This window comes from Barbus barbus (genome assembly GCF_936440315.1).
Source record: "Barbus barbus genome assembly, chromosome: 36".
NCBI lineage: Eukaryota > Metazoa > Chordata > Actinopteri > Cypriniformes > Cyprinidae > Barbus > Barbus barbus.
The window spans coordinates 24,171,747-24,189,528 of record NC_136714.1 but is presented as its reverse complement, the minus strand read 5'-3'; the positions used below and the strand labels follow the sequence as shown (position 1 = coordinate 24,189,528).

The 17,782-nt window shown below is 43.6% G+C and overlaps 1 protein-coding gene across 1 annotated transcript; it reads right to left on the bottom strand.

Annotated features, from left to right (window-relative positions):
• Positions 1-10,877: 10,877 nt before the first annotated feature.
• LOC306856002 (proteinase-activated receptor 1-like) lies at positions 10,878-16,667 on the bottom strand (the record flags this gene model as incomplete). The annotated part of the gene is made up of 4 exons (XM_079394961.1): positions 10,878-11,965; positions 16,067-16,159; positions 16,243-16,335; positions 16,661-16,667. The coding sequence occupies 4 exons, from the start codon at positions 16,665-16,667 to the stop codon at positions 10,878-10,880; spliced, it is 1,281 nt and encodes a 426-aa protein (XP_079251087.1).
• Between the last annotated feature and the right edge of the window lie 1,115 nt (positions 16,668-17,782).

Here is a 17,782-nt window from a genome sequence, read left to right as displayed (position 1 = left end):
CCCCAACTGCTCTCACACACACACACACCCACCCACTAGTGATGGGTCGTTCTTGAACGATTCGTTCATTTTGAACAAATCTTTAATGTGACTCGAGAAGAACGAGTCGTCTCGGGGAATGATTCGTTCAGTCGCGCATGCGCATTGCACAGCATTCTCAGGTTTGAGTCGTTCGTTCATCACGTGACAGTCCCATACGCTTAACCAATGCAGCCTGAGCCGGAAAGAGAATTGATTAGTTCTTGTATATCGAGTCTCGGGTTTGAGTCGTTCGTTCATCACGTGACAGTCCCATACGCTTAACCAATGCAGCCTGAGCCGGAAAGAGAATTGATTAGTTCTTCTATATCGAGTCTCGGGTTTGAGTCGTTCGTTCTTTTGTCACGTGACGTGACAGTTTTGGACAGAGAAATTAGTTAATTTACAACCTTCCTTACAAACGGGTGCATAGTCATTATTATTATTATTAGAATTATTAGTATTATTATTTACTCTTACAGTTATGTGATGCTTTTCTGGTCTCAAATTATTGCTTTTAATTTCTGTCACATGGTTCTTTTCCATAACACCATGTGGTAAAAAAAGATAATAACGAATTGGTTAACCTCTTCTTGCACTACACATATACCTGCACATTTAGTTTTGTTTTATTTAACTGGTTTGCACTCTATCTATTCTGCCATGTGCCTTATGCCACTTTATCTCTTTCTTTATTTTTCTACAAACGTCCTCATTTGTATAGTTGTATGTACATATGTTTAAACTGTATTTATCTGTATTTGAACGTCTACTGTCAGTGTCTTAAATGTTAACTGTATGCACCAAGGGTCTGAGAGTAACGCAATTTCAGTTCTCTGTATGTATGTACTGTACATGTGAAAGAATTGACAATAAAGCAGACTTGACTTGTTATGCTTTGTTTTTATTAATTTTTTTTAGTCTAATCTTCATAAAATACAATACCTTGTTGTATTTATGTCTTTTGAGTTAACCCTTTAGATAGACTATAGTGTTACTTACTATACTTTTGTAACATATGACACTTTAGACATTAACACTCTGTACACACTCCTGAATTGTTTTTTATTGTTTATTTTTGTGCCAGAAAAAGCTATAGCAAAGAGGATAACTATTCCAAAATGAATTTAAACTATTTAAATAAAAAATACAAGAAAATTAAAATATACTAAAGCCACAGAGCCTTAAAAAACTAAAACAAAATACTGCACAACAAGCTAGGCCTTTTTTAAATAAATAAAAAATAAATAAGCTTTAAAATAACACTGTGGCTATATTTTAGAACATGCTTTAAGGCATGTTTGCATTCAAAAAAATGAACAGACCATTTTTATTTCTAGGAAAATGCTTATTACACATATTTTGATAATTTTATGATAATTCTTAAATATGATCCAACATACAAAAAATACAGTTTTACTTTATGGTAGCCTATTTGATATGTACTGATCCGGCAAGTGGTCACGTGACAAAAGAACGAACGACTCAAACCCGAGACTCGATATAGAAGAACTAATCAATTCTCTTTCCGGCTCAGGCTGCATTGGTTAAGCGTATGGCGCTGTCACGTGATGAACGAACGACTCAAATCCGAACACTTGTCAGATAAGAGGTGGTGCGCTAATCATAGATTAAAGACCCAGGTAAACAATTAAGTAATATTTTCTGTTTCTTATAGCATAGTTCCCTGTCGATACTACACTCGTACTGCGTCGCTAGACGCTATGGGAAAAACTCCTTTTTCTCCGAGGACTGAAGACTTTTTCAATCACGCAGTGTGACTGCACGGCCATTGGTTCGTGCGGTAATAAAAAATGAACCAATGGCTCGTCAGTGGAACTGCACGAGCCTATGGCGGCAAAGCCCGCCAGAGCCCGCCAGAAGGGGCGGGGTCATCTGGCTATATAAGCGGGCGCTTCGCCATAGGAAAACAGATCAATTCTCCTTCAGCGACGACGATCATCCCTTCGCTGACACTCGAGACTGGAAGACGCTCGCCGTAGAAACGCCTCGCTGCGGATAGAAGCTGCCTTTTACTCTGCACCCTCTCGCTGCTCTGCCTGCTCTTCGAGCCGCTCCAGCGACCTGTGCAGATGCCAGCCTCGTCCCCTGCGGCCATCCGGTGAGTCTAAAATCAAATTTCTCTGAAAGAGCAAATTTCAAGCGACGTTGTTGCAAATGTCGCACTGCGAGTGTGGCTCGTGCAGGGAAATTCTGCACGATGCAGAAGGGCAGTGAGCGCTTCGCCTCTGTGGGCAACGCCCACACAGACTGCGCGTTCATTGAGACGGAATGCTCAGTCGAGTATGAGTCTCGCTCTTCTCCACTCGCTGGCCTTCTAGCAAGGCAGCTCCGCTCTTCCGTTTCCTCTCTCTCAGCAAGCTCGGAGAATGAAACGATAGGGCCACGGGGCTAAATAACCGGTTTTGAGTGATCCCACGCCGGCTCAAGAGCCCGCGTGCTCACTCTTACCGCAGAGCTCTGTTCCGCCAGTGTTATTACACGTGAGAATCACCGCCCCTCGTTACATGAGCGGCTATATCCTCTTGGGCGGACCGGAGTAGAAAGCTATCTTTGACAGCTTTGTGTGTGTGTGTGCGTGTGAGTCGCTAAAAGCTGCTCCCTCACAAACAGACTGCTTTCGTCGAAAGCCGCCCCTGATTCGCTCACTATAAGGCGCCACTGCCTTCCCCGCTTTCATGTTCCTCTTCTCCCAGACACCTCGGAGGAAGGAACACTTAACTCGCGGAGCGGAGCGATCAGGCTTGAGTGATTGCACGTCAGTTTATCTCGTGTGCTCACTTTAATCTGCCGGAGTGTGTTAAACACGCTAGGATCAGCGCTCCTCATCGCACTGAGTGGCACAATCCATTTATACAGATCTTACAATACTGCGCTGGTTGGCCCCGCCTTCCCCGCTCTCACTCTCTGTAAACTGAGAGATCGCGGGGCTGAGCGGGCAGGCTCGAGTGATTTTTGCGCGCTGGCATAGCCCCGCCTGTTTCACTCTGCACACAGCGCTTTGATCTGCCGGTGTGTTTGCACTAAGGATTAGCGCCTCTCGCAGCCCTTTGATCTGCTCGCGCTATTTTCACTATTAAGCTGTCCTTGCTGCGCTCGCGGTTGTACTACTTCAACGAAGTTGGCCCCGCCTCCCCTGCTCTCGTATTTCTCCCCTCCCAGTTACCTCGGAGAAGAAATATCAAATCGCGGGTTTGAGCGTTCAAGCTTGAGTGAATTTACGCTGGCCAAAGCCCCGTGTTTCACTCTCCATACAGCTTTGATCTGACAGCTGACAGTCTGTGTCTTGCCCTGCCTCCCCTCGTCCGCTACGAACGGATCTGATGGGATGCGTGCATCAGTTTTTGATCTGCCAGGGTGTTAACACACAAGGATCATCAGCACCCCTCTTCTAATGAGTGGTTTGATCTTTTTAGGCAGATTGATAGAAAGGGCTGTCATTATGATTATCTCTGTCAGGTTCAGACTCTAGACCCCGCCCACGGGGGAGTTAACTGCTCTCTTGATGGAAGCATTGAGTCTAGCGCCGCGAAACGGCCTCTGTCACGCCTCTGAACACCCCGTTTAGCTCGGTGTGTCGACGGCAATGTGTTTGTGTACATACTGTTGTGAACTGGGCCCATTTATATAGCGCCCACACAGCCGATCACTTCTATAGTGAGGAAAAATAAAACGCAAACATTTTCAAAGGAATAATTTTCTCTTGTCAGGTGTGTCGAGTCCCCACACGGCGACTCGCCACCCAAAATGGCCTCTGTCACGCCTCTGAACACCCCGTTTAGCTCGGTGTGTCGACGGCAATGTGTTTGTGTACATACTGTTGTGAACTGGGCCCATTTATATAGCGCCCACACAGCCGATCACTACTATAGTGAGGAAAAATAAAACGCAAACATTCTCAAAGGAATAATTTTCTCTTAACAGGTGTGTCGAGTCCCCACACGGCGACTCGCCACCCAAATTAATTCCAACACCCTTGCCACACGGGCCGAGGCCTGGCAGGCCATCCCCGGAGTGTCACAGTGGGTTCTGGGGATTATAGAAAGAGGTTATACGCTTCAATTCGCTCGAGGACCCCCCGCGGTACAGCGACAGGGTCCCCACCTTAGTGCGAAGCAGCAACGCTCACGTTCTGCGAGCCGAGGTGGAGAAATTGCTGGTGAAAGGTGCTATAGAAATAGTTTCCCCAGCTCAGAGTGAATCAGGCTTCTACAGCCGTTATTTCCTCGTCCCCAAAAAGGATGGCGGCCTCCGGCCCATCCTCGATCTCAGACGTCTGAACCGCGCCCTCATGAGACGGCCATTCAGAATGACTACATTGAAGCAGATTCTCTCGCTAATTCGCCCAGAGGACTGGTTCTTTTTGCTGGATCTGAAATACGCTTATTTTCACATCCAGATAGCCCCCCATCACAGACGATTCTTGAAATTCGCCTTCGAGGGTGTGGCTTATCAATACACGGTCCTGCCCTTCGGGCTGGCTCTAGCTCCCCGCACTTTTACGAAGTGCATAGACACGGCTCTCTCCCCTCTGAGACAGATGGGAATCCATGTCCTGAATTACCTCGACGACTGGCTCATTCTGGCACAGTCAGAGGCAGAGCTGGTAGCACACAGGTCCCTCCTCCTCAGGTGGAGAACTTGGGACTCAGGATCAATTTAGCCAAGAGCTCCCTGTCCCCCAGCCAACGAACTTCGTTCCTGGGGACAGTTTTCGACTCCGCCCGCATGAAGGCGAAAGTCGCGCCAGATCGCGTTCTGGCCATACGGCAGCTCGCGGCTTCCTTCAAGATTGGAGCCTCCTACCCACTCAAATCGTTTCAAAGAATGCTGGGCCTCATGGCCTCCGCATCGCCAGTTCTTCGGTTGGGCCTTCTCAAGATGAGACCCCTTCAGTACTGGCTGAAACCTCTAATTCCGCCTCATGCGTGGCGTCATGGACACATTCGTGTCAGGGTGAACCGGGCCTGCGTGTCAGCCCTGGTCCCCTGGAGGAACCTACAATGGTTCGAACAAGGCGTGACAATGGGTTTGGTTTACAGAAGGAAGGTTGTTACAACAGATGCTTCCAACACCAGTTGGGGAGCTCTGTGCAACGGCAAACCGACCTTCGGCTCCTGGACGAACGCAGAAGGACAAATGCACATCAACTGCCTCGAAATGGAAGCAGTATGTCGAGCTCTTCAGTTCTTCCTGCCAGTCCTGAAGGGTCACCACGTGCTAGTCCGCTCGGACAGCATGACGGTGGTGTCGTACATAAATCGCCAGGGTAGGCTCACCTCGAAACGCCTTTTCGAGATGGCAGAGCGCCTCTTACTATGGGCACATCTCAACCTGCGTTCACTGAAAGCAGCTCATGTGCCCGGCATTCTGAACCAAGGAGCAGACATGCTCTCTCGGAACAATGTCCCCTCAGAAGAGTGGATGCTCCACCAACAGATGGTTCAAGAAATCTGGCGAATCTTTGGCAGGGCAGAGGTCGACCTCTTCGCCTCCAAAGACATCTCTCACTGCCAGATTTATTTTTCGAAGAGCAAGGACGCGTTGGCCCACGAATGGCCCAACCTCCTTTACGCTTTTCCCCCGATCGCTCTGATTCCTCAGGTAATCAGGCGGATCAGGGAATGCAAGCACAAAGTGCTTCTAGTGGCCCCACTCGGGAAGAACCAGCTTTGGATCCCGGAGTTATCGCAGCTGCTAATAGCGGCTCTGTGGCCTATTCCCCTGAGGCGAGACCTCCTCTCCCAGGCGAACAGAACGATCTGGCACCCCCAGCCCAAGCTGTGGGACCTGCATCTATGGGCACTCGATGGGACTCAGTAGATCTCCCCGAGAATGTCATGAACACCATTGAACAGGCTAGAGCCCCGTCCACGAGACGCCTCTATGCCTCTAAATGGTCGGTTTTCTCCGCCTGGTGTCAAGCCCGCGGTAAAAACCCGACAACATGTGACATATCAGTGATATTGTCATATCTACAGGAGCTGCTGGATAAGGGCCACGCCCCTTCCACGCTCAAAGTCTACGTGGCAGCTATAGCAGCCCCTCACGCTCCTATAGCCGGACAGTCGGTGGGCCGGAACAACCTGGTTGTCCGTTATCTGAAGGGATCTCGGAGGCTCAATCCGCCCCGACCCCTCACAGTCCCTGCATGGGACCTGCCCACGGTCCTGAGAGCCCTTAAGGGCCCTCCTTTTGAGCCACTACAATCTGCAAGCTTAAAAACACTGTCGCTCAAAACCGCTCTGCTACTGGCGCTAGCATCGGTAAAGCGAGTAGGTGACTTGCAGGCTCTCTATAAACCCTGCCTGTCTTGAGTTTGGGCCTAACGACTCTAAGGTTGTCCTAAAACCAAAACACGGCTATGTTCCTAAGGCGCTCTACACTCCGTTCAGAGCCCAGGTTATTACGCTCTCTGCGCTCCCCTCTTCTGAGGAGGACCAAGAGCTCAACCTTCTCTGCCCAGTCAGGGCATTGAGAATATACATCGAGCGTTCCACGCCATTTAGGCAGACGGAACAACTCTTTGTCTGCTTTGGCGGCCGCACCAAAGGGTCTCCGGTCACAAAGCACAGAATATCTCGATGGTTAGTTGACGCTATCGCACTAGCATACTCCTCCCTGGGCCTCCAGAGCCCCATTGGAGTGAGAGCTCATTCCACAAGAGGCGTGGCCTCTTCTTGGGCGTGGTCTAGTGGTGTGTCTATGGCAGACATTTGTGCGGCGGCCGGCTGGGCCTCGCCGTCCACATTTGCCAGGTTCTATAGCTTGGATGTCCCGGCCTTACAGGCTAGGGTTCTTTCTGCTTAGATGGCACACACCTGTCTTAGAGCAGTCCCCTTAGGCATTGCCTGATTCTCCAAGAACGCTCTTGGCCCCATTCCTGGTGCTGAGGCTGTACTTATGACCGTTGAAACGATTTCTAGGCTGGACTGACCTCTGAAGAGTTCGGTCCTCATGCCTCCTGCAGGATGCTTCCTGCTCATAATTGGTCCCTCTGAGCCTTACTGCTCAAGGCCAGTTTTACGGTTGTCGTTTCTCTTCATGGCATGGCGGGATTGTATTTGTTCCCCATAGCGTCTAGCGACGCAGTACGAGTGTAGTATCGACAGGGAACGTACTCGGTTACTAACGTAACCTCGGTTCCCTTAGATACGGGAACGAGTACTGCGTACTATGCCATGCCATGCAGCTGCACGACTCAGGTCGTCGCTTCAGTCGAATTGGCCTGTTTTCCTATGGCGAAGCGCCCGCTTATATAGCCAGATGACCCCGCCCCTTCTGGCGGGCTCTGGCGGGCTTTGCCGCCATAGGCTCGTGCAGTTCCACTGACGAGCCATTGGTTCATTTTTTATTACCGCACGAACCAATGGCCGTGCAGTCACACTGCGTGATTGAAAAAGTCTTCAGTCCTCGGAGAAAAAGGAGTTTTTCCCATAGCGTCTAGCGACGCAGTACTCGTTCCCGTATCTAAGGGAACCGAGGTTACGTTAGTAACCGAGTACGTTTTGTATTGTTTGTAGTGTGATAAACGTTTGCATAAGTAGTAGATGTGTTTGGAAAGTAACACGTAACATTTGAATTATATTTTGCTAAAATGAACGAAATGAACGAAATGACTCGAAAAAAGATTCGTTCATTTTGCTGAACGAGACTCAAAGGTCCGAGTCGGTAAAATGATCCGAACTTCCCATCACTACCACCCACACCCGGAGCATTGGGCAGCCATTTATGCTGCGGCGCCGCCTTACGATGATAAAAATCCACCCACTCCTCATTTTTTAATCCCCTATAAACCAAACCAGTCTAGGCCTGCATTTTGATTCTCTATGCAGAGTGACATCACATTGCATAGGGCTGGGCCATGGGGGTTGATTGACAGCACAGCACTCGCTGTCCTCTATTTTCTCCAAGCTCGAGCAGCTGTAACATCAACAATGTCTCATGATAGTAATGACTGAAATTAATATAATAAGTTGTAATGTCAATGGTTTAAATGGCCCCCATAAACGTACAAGTTTTTTACAACTACTGCGACGAAAAAAGGTTGACATTGCTTTGATCCAGAAAGCTCATTTGTGGAAGGATGATGTTCATAGATGCAATAATAAATATTACGAGGTGGTCTCTTTTGCTGCGACTGACAATAAAACTAAAGGTGTTTTGATAACTGTTTGAAGAAATGTTTATATTTCCATTTTAGACAGAAATGGTGCCTGTACATCCCTTGTGAAAAGTAATTCTCCCTGATCCTAACTGATAATTCTGTTGTTTCTGCTTCAGTTGTTTGCCCTTTTCTCCTCGTACAATCATGCAGACCATTGTCCATAACAACTGGTCTAAGGATATCAGTGGTGGGTTACGAACTTTGTTTTCTGATCGGACTTGGGAGACAATCACATCATCCTCGAAGAGCCCAGATCATTGGATGATCCATTTGAAATTGTGGCATGGACTTTGTCTGTCCATGCACTTCTGTGTGTAGGCATGTATTGCCTTTCCCAAATTGCTGTTTATGTATGTCCATTATGCATTTATGTATGTATTTTTTTTGAGCTTGCCTTTAAATAAAATAAAAAATAATTGTTCACAAAAAAAAAATAATGTTTCGTAAGCAAATCTTCATTTTCTCCTAACATCTGAGCTCTGAGGACACAGTGGATTACCTTCATTTATCAAGGTTATGTGCCTCAAAATCTACCTAAAAACATTTATGTCTGTGCGAATCGTTTGACTTTTTATAGGTATATGTGTGCAAAGCAGAGAGACGTATACGCTATGCCTCTTTTGGAGACGGGGTTCTGTGATCCGTCCGGAACGGCTTGCATGTACAATAGTTAGCGGAACTTAGAGAAAAGTTTTTATAACGGATATTATATTGGATATTTTTCTTACAAAAATGCATCGGATCACTACAGGGGGCCTTCATTCACCTGTTTATTATGCATGGATCTGCTTATTGCACTTCTTTAAATCATGGGCTAGTTTTCATATTTGGGTGAACTAACCCTTTAAATCAATTTAAGTCTCATGGCATTTACGTGGTTGCACATTTTAGCGAAACACGAAATACGTATAACTACAGATTACTGCAGTTTCAGTTTCCTAAAGAAACAAACGGTAAAACTCTGACACCTTTTACTCCTTTTCACACAAATTTACAGAGTTTTGATTAATAAAGCGTATTTTTCACACAATTACTTTAAGAATATCATGTTACGACTTCAAAACAATATTAATATGCTGGGAGATTTGAAAACTGATGCTTTTGAATATTAGCATCGTACATATCCAGCCTCGTATCTATGGGTTTTTATAGACGGAAAGTTTGTTCGGTAGCTCACGGAGTACGGAGCGTACTTAGAAGGCGAGGAGCTCCGGTTTGAATCCCATGTAACTACGGTTCGACAAAACAGTTCAAATCTGCATAAAAGGAAGTTGAAATGGCACGGTTGCATCAAAAAATACGTTTTTATACCAATTTTGCATTTGTAAACACTATCGGGTAGGTTTAGGGCTGGGTTTGGTGTAGGGCATATTTCCAACACGATAGAACATTAACTTTTTGGGACAGACCCTGGATATTTGAATTCTTAATGGCTGCAGTACGTACCTATATCAACATAATAAAAACACAGCAATACGTACCTATATCAACATAATAAAAACGTGCCAGGTTTCACGTATTTAACCTGTGTTTTAGCGCCACTCAGTGGGCATTTCTCTTTGAAACTGTGGCGAAACGTGCAGTAAGGTATGTAACACACAGAAAGTGCACAGAGGTACATATTTTTATGAGACCAGGTTGCTTTAAATGGTTCATGGTTGAACTAAAGTACTAATCATTGCCTATACTATAAATTTAAAAGCAATCACTATTATCATAATTAAACAATTTAACAATCATAATTAAAAGCAATCACTCTCATGATTACCGATCAGTTTCTATTTCTATTAAATGTACATTAGAACAATTTAAATTTGTAATATCTGAGAATCCTAGATGGAGGCACAGGCGCTAAGTGTCGTTCTTGATTTCTGAGTGTGAAAATGATGATATCACTGGAGCCTTCAGCCTCAATCGATTGCAATTATTAAGAGATAAATTATGAATGATGATGGTTGTTTGGGTGTGACTCCTGAAAACCTCTATGCGCTATTTTCATTTTTTCATCCGAATGTTGCTTCTCCTCAAAAAAGGATGCAGATTTGCTGAGTCTGTGTTTGTGAGGGTATTGTATTTTCAGACATATTTTAATTAATTCAATTAATTGTTATACCCTGTTTTAACACAGGTTTGTATGAATATGAAATGCAACAGCATCCAAACTGAAGTTAGAATCCACCTTGGCAGTCTCTGTACGAATGTGGAATGAAGGCATGAGTACTATTAATGATCAAATGGCTTCAGTCAAATGGTATTGCAAGTTTTATTTATAAGGTTTTATTTATTATTAATGTATTCTTTAACAGAGTGATATGGATGACATGCATTATGAACAATATTTTCCAACAACCTTCATTGACACAACACAATAGCTACATAATGTTAATATAAGTGAGCATACAGAGACGATGATCACCAACACTTTGGGAACAGGGGGCCTTTTTTTACCTTAAAGTATCGATACAACGGTGAAGTAAATTCTCGTACATTCTGTTTGCAAATAATATTTTAAAATATGCACACACACAATTTTTATGTATGCCTAAAATGTCAAAGACACAAAATGTGTCTTATCTCGTAACAATCAGGAATTACATGAATTGTAGAGATACTTTAAATTCAATTCAAAATGATTTTTTTTACTGTGCAGCTGTAGTGCAGTGAGAGGATTTCATGTGTTTGACAGCTTTGTTCTTTTTTTTGCTTTCTTGCACCAAAACACAGAGCGGATCTGCTGTCTGCATTGAGACGAGCCATAGTAGTACAGCAGAGGATCCAGAAAAACACTTGCACTCCCCAAACACACAGCCAACAGGTAAGCCGCATATGATAAATCTTCCTCGCGGTCGCCTCCTTTCGCTAAATGAACACAGTGGTACAACAGGATGCCATTGGTTGCAGCAAAGCACACCACAAACTCAGTCAGCACAGCGACAGCCATAATCACAGCTCTCTTTCGATTGTCTGAAGATGAAGATGATGTTGTTAAGTGATCAGATTTTGCACTAAGTGCATATATGAGGGTGGAGTAGCACACAAAGGTGACAACCAGAGGCAAGAAGAAACAGAGGCAGGAGAGGATGGAGAACAAATACACATAATACACTACTGTAGGGTGTAGCACATCATGGCAGGTGACGCCCACATTCTCAGTCTTAACTGTTTGACTCATTAAGAGAAGCGGCACTGTACCAGTGAGCGACAGCAGCCAGACTAATGTGCATATGAATGTGGCTTTCCTTGTGCTCCTCCAGGTCAGAGAGGCGACGGGAAACACCACGGCCAGCAGTCTGTCCACACTCATGCACATCATCAGCAGTATGGAGCAGTACATGTAGCAGTAGTAAGCTACACTGAGCACACGACACGCCGCCTCACCGAACACCCAATCTGAAGCGTTCAGCTGGTAGTGGATCTTCAGAGGCAGCAGCAGGGTGAAGAGCAGGTCCACACACGCCAGGTGAGACATGTAGATCACAGCTGGTTTCTTCTCTCGAATCCTACAGGTGAACGCCACCAAGGCCAAAGCATTCAGAGGCAAACTAATGAGGATGATGATGATGTAGAATAAGGGCATGAGGCGTGTGAACAGCTGGCCTTTGAGGAAGTCAGCAGCCTTGTCTGAGATTTTAAATGTGTCAGTGGTTGGTGCAGCTTTGTGATTAAATGCCACTGCATCTGATGTTCTTCTCTTATTCGATAGAGGCTTCTTAGGAATGACTACAAACCCACCTGGACCAGCTGAATAGTAGACAGGAACTGTAAACAACACAAACACCATGAGTAAAGTTCTCATACTACTGCCAGACAATAACAAAATCAATTTTAACACACGAACATCTACAGTACATATGGTGTAGTTTGTAGATCAAGTCACTGCACCCTGAATATTACCAACCTGAAAATGTAAGTATTCTGTGAGTAGGTACTTTTGTATGCATTTGTACAATATAAATAATACAAAAACATACAATTTTTACAAAAAAAAAGTAATAGTGGTCCCCTAAACATAACTGTCAGTGGTTATCGTTATGAATTGCCATGAGATTGTGTTACTGTTATGTGTTATACATATTACTGTTATGTGTTGATGAAGAGTTCAGATTAATGCCATTTCTGAAGAAAGATGAAGGAGGAGGAAAACAGCAAGAATCTGTTATCAACATGAAAGACCATTAGTGGAAGCACATTTGCAAAAAGGGTTAAATAGAGATTATTTAATAGCCTATTAAAGTGCCCCTATTATGGATTTTTGAAAATTACCTTTCATGCAGTGAGTAACACAGCTTTAACTGAATGAAAAAAAATTAAAAGGTTTTAAATCTGAAAGTGCACCGTGCACAGGCCTGGACTGGCCATCGGGAGCACCGTGTGAATTCTCGGTGGCCTGGCGGCTGATTTGGCCCACCAAATTTTTTTTTAAGGTATTATTATATTTAATATTTTATATGTTTGCCTTCTCAATGTACCAAAGTGATCATTTCCTATTTTGTCATATGATAATAAATCGATAATAAATCATAAATCGGTTAGTCTTGACTGGCAGCACTGCGCTATCAGCACACGTCTGTTCCGCTTCTCCGTCAAACGGTTTCGAACTCGAGGAAGGAGGGGAAGCGACCAGAAGAAGCAGCGAAATGTTCACATGGATTTATTGTATAGGAAGGGAGAGAGCTTGAGCAGACAGCAACACAAAAATATCACAGCCTATAATGCAATAGTGTGTTCAGTATTAGGATTTTTCAAAAAAAGATATTGTACTTATTTTGACTTTTAGGCACTTTAGAAAATGTGTTTTGATATATTTGTATGAAATATAGGGTTTGTTAAATCTTGGGTATTCAAATCATTTTAAGATAAATAACATTCTGTGATAAATTGCAATGAGGTGGTCGTTTTGCAACAAGGTGCAACAAGTTATAATCATAACAGTAGACCTGCTGGTGAAGAAGTGACAGTTACAAGAAAAAAAGGGAGATACAGAGATTGGGGAAAATTAAGAAAAGGAAAAGGGAAGTAAAGGTGCAGTTCAAGAGACAACCTTTAATTACTTTTTTAGGGCCCCAGACCAAGGATTTAGACCTTTTGTGATGGCCATTTAAATAGTAGGGTTATCTGTGGTTTCAGAATTTGTAGTGGGTGCATAGGACTATATACAGAAAAAAAGGGGCCAAATTCTACCTTTTGGGGTACAACAGCTTGTCACTGGAGCAGTACCCTTAAAAAGGACATCTTTCTGCCCATTTTTACCCCAATATATAAATATTAGTACCTTATGTGTACAAATTACTATAAGGTACTAATAGGTGGGATACACAATGTTAATAATAGGCCTATATTATATATTAATTATATATTGATTGCGCAGTGTGAGATTCATTGGTCATAACACAACTTTGTGAGATCGCAATGAACAAAGAGTGGCATCTTTAGCCAACTTTAGTGGTTATGAGCTCTCTTTGCGAGCTTTCTAGGCAATCCATTTAAAATGTAGAATTAATTTTTTTGCCCACACACGTTGCAAAGTTTCGGGAATGACATCTGCATATTTATGTGGGATTCGCTCTCGAAGTAGCAGTGTTTGGCATATTGATAGCAATATGGGACAAAATATGTGAAAATGTGCATTAAAGGGCACGTATTATGCAGAATCCACTTACATGGTGATTTGGCAATAATTGTGTTGGCAGAACACAACCACCCTAAAATGATAACAATCCACCCACTCCTCATTTTTGAATCCCCTTTAAACCAAGTCAGTCTCACTAGGCCTGCCGTTTTGATTCTTACTGCAGTATGATGTCACATTTTGGAGGGCTGGGCCACGTGGGTTGATTGACAGCCCTGCATTGCTATAGTTTCCTCCCTCAGCGGTTGTAAGCTGTCCTCCATTTTCTCCGTACTCGAGCAGCTGTAATGTCAACAATGTCTTGCAAGCAATCCCCGTGCTCTGTGTTGTAAGACTGAACATTAAAGTCTTAATTTTCTCCCAAAATCCGAGCTGCTGAGGACACTGTGGATTACTTTCATTTTACATGGTAATGCGCCTCAAAATCTACCTAATTACGTCTATCACTCCAGGCACCTTTGTGAATGTCAAGTCAAGTCAAGTCACCTTTATTTATATAGCGCTTTTTACAATGCAAATTTTGTCAAAGCACTGCACAATATCAAAAAAGGAAAATAATGTGTCAATAAGTTTAAATAGTGTCTTTGCAATCAGGTCGACGATATCGCTGGAAATGAAGCGTCCCCAACTAAGCAAGCCAGAGGCGACAGCGGCAAGGAACCAAAACTCCATGTCAATGTCATGTCGTTATAGTGCTTAGTGTTTTAACTGTATTTGTGAGTGTACATTAAGTAATTTTAACTGATCAGCTCTGCACTTATGAGATTAGTTTGCACCGTTCATAGCGCGAGATTCGTTCGGTAGCGCGGTCGCACGGCTCGGCCAATTGCTCCGCGCCGATGACAGATCAGCGCTGCGTGAGCTCTGTAAAATCGTGCTGTTTCGTCCCACTTTCAGTGCATTTGGTTTCCCATATGTACGGCTAAACACCGGTTCTCTCACTCTCGGTTATGTTGCCTCTACCAGCAGTTTATTGCGGTAGATATGAAATGCAGAGAGACGTATACGCGGCGCCTTGTTCTGGAGATGGGGCGGGAATATGCAGCTCATTTGCATTTAAAGCCATACACTCCAAATCAGCTCTTTTTAGACACACCCCAAACATGTAATTTTTCAGCTGGTATAATAAATTATCTGTTGGGTATTTTGGGCTGAAACTTCAGAGACACATTCTGGGGACACCCAAGACCAGTATTACATCTTGTAAAAAGGGGCATAATAGGTGCCCTTTAAGAGAGCACCCTCAGGCGGTGGCGGTGCCACCCCTGGTCACCATGGAGAACTGCCCCTGCTGATAGAAACCAACTAACAATACAGGGCTTTATTGCGTAATATACTTCCTTCACTGCAAACAAAATCCACCAATGAAAAACACATGTTAGACACTAACAACCCATAAATACCTGTTACTCTCACAATATGAATACAAAAAATTCACAAATTTGTCTGGCCACCCCAGGTGCAATTTAATACTTTGAGTATTTGTTTACTGTTAAATATTCTATTTAGTGCATTTGTCTTTTGTTGTTTTTTGTATAGTTCTACAATAAAGGCGTATCAACCAGGCCCTGTTCCAGAAATAAATGACTAAGGGTGCTCTAGCCGTAATGCTTCGAGTCCGGCAGGGATTGTCGGTGGGGGGAGTGAATGTCCTGCCTTGAGCAAGGCACTAAAACTGCTCCCCGCTCCCCATAAATGGCTGCCCACTGCTCCGTGTGTGTGTGTGTGTGTGTGACAAATGAGGACATAAATCTGTATAATGACATGGGTATGACATAGGTATTACAAGGAGTAGGGCAATAGCACATACAGTTTGTACAGTATAAAAACCATTACGCCTATGGGATGTCCCCAGTTTTCCCAAAAACAAATGTGTGTGTGTGTTTGTTCAGTACACACTGCTGTGTGTGTGCACTTGGATGGGTTAAATGCAGAGCGCAAATTCCGAGTATGGGTCACCATACTTGGCCACACGTCGCATCCTTTCCTTTCCTTCCAATTTCTCATGTGGTAACATCTTATTTATTTGATCTTATTCAGCTCAAAATATTTAAGGGTTAGATCAGGTAGAAATAGCTCCCTAAGATAATATTTGTTGGGTAGCACTTGAATAGTGTACCATAGATTCTACAATGTTGTTTAGTTTTTTTTTTGTTGCTGCTTATTTTGGTCATTTTGCACAAAGACCAAAACTACTAAAGGGAATTGGGTCCCATTTGCAACACCTCTACCTGGTGATCCTGAACCAAGTTCATCAGACATTGTTGAGTATTCTTTGTCATCATTTGGCTCGTTAGTCTGCTCAAAGCTGCTTACAGGGCTCTCTGCAACCAAACAGGCCAAAACACCATCAGTGAAAACACACAAACTACTAAAGGGAATTGGGTCCCATTTGCAACACCTCTACCTGGTGATCCTGAACCGAGTTCATCAGACATTGTTGAGGATTTGTTGTCATCATCTGGCTCATTAGTCTGCTCAAAGCTGCTTACAGGACTCTCTGCAACCAAACAGGCCAAAACACCATTAGTGAAAACACACAAACTACTAAAGGGAATTGGGTCCCATTTGCAAAGAGGCCTTGATTACAATGTCAAGCTAAATAATTTCCTGTGAGCACTATTATCAGCCCATCTCTTAGCCAGGGGCACAGTGCCTCCTAAAAAATATTAGATGAGAAACTAATTCATAATACAATAAATAAAAAATTCAAATATTACAAAATATATCATAAAGCATATAAATCACTTTTTTTTCTAAAGTAAAACTGTCCAACAGCCGACACCAGCAGGTAAAGTTACAGTGGGAATCTGCGTCTCTCTCACCTCCCATGAGCCCACTCTTCACACTGGAAATCTGATATTGGCCACATTTAAAACAACAATCATTACGTTTACATTGACAATATTCTGATGGTGTCATCAGTATAGCTTATCAATTTGAGCCCGATTGAGACTCTTAGTGAAGAGGATCACGCTGAACCTGTGAAAGCACGGCTCTTACAGCACGTTTCAGAATGGTATGTTTCTTTGTTTGTTGTTGTCTCATACTTTTATACACTGTGATTTGTAAATGCTACTGCTTATGTTATTTTTGAATATATGGTTTTATCCTGATTAAAGCTGTAATACAACAGAATACATGATTGCGTTGTAGCAGTTTTGTAAAGGAATTGTTTATTTTGTAACAGTAAGAAGTGTTTGCCAGTAAGTATTGCTCATTACCACGGCAACCGCGTATGTGTCCATGTTTAACGCTTCTTGTAGTTATGTGAAAAATATCTGTCTGTCTATACACATAAAGTGTAATTGGAACACAGTTAATTGCTGGAGCTGACGAGCTGATGATCTGAATCAGGAGAGAGAGAGATGCAGAGCAGGGGGTTGTGAGGAACAGGATTAAGAACTGCTGCTTTGGAACATTGGTTTTGAAACTTGTCAATCCATTAGAAGATAGAATCGCGATTCATATATGCATATTGTCAGGGATTCACAGTCACAGCCACCTCATTCACCAGCCACAACAATCACCAGATCACAATCACCTGCCTTCAGCTCCCCTTTAAATACATGCTTCCCATAGACACTCACCGTCTGGTCTACCGTTCACGACTTTGAACAGTCACCAGACCCAACGATACCCCTAGTTGATATATATTGAAATCACAAGCAGTTCTTTGTCATGGTCCTTCAGCCAGTAAGAAATGTCTTTTAGACATGCTGAGATGCAAGCAGCTATTGTTGGATCATCAGGATGGAATGAGAGGTAGAGTTGAGTGTCATCAACATAGCAGTGATATGAAAAGCCAAAAAAAAAAAAAACCTTAAAAAATGTGAGGACTTTACATTCTCATTTCAGAAAACAAACTCCTAAGACATGCATGCTTAAAGAAGGCATTGCTAAGAGTCCTGTGCTCACAGGCTATGCAATGAAGGCTATAAAATATA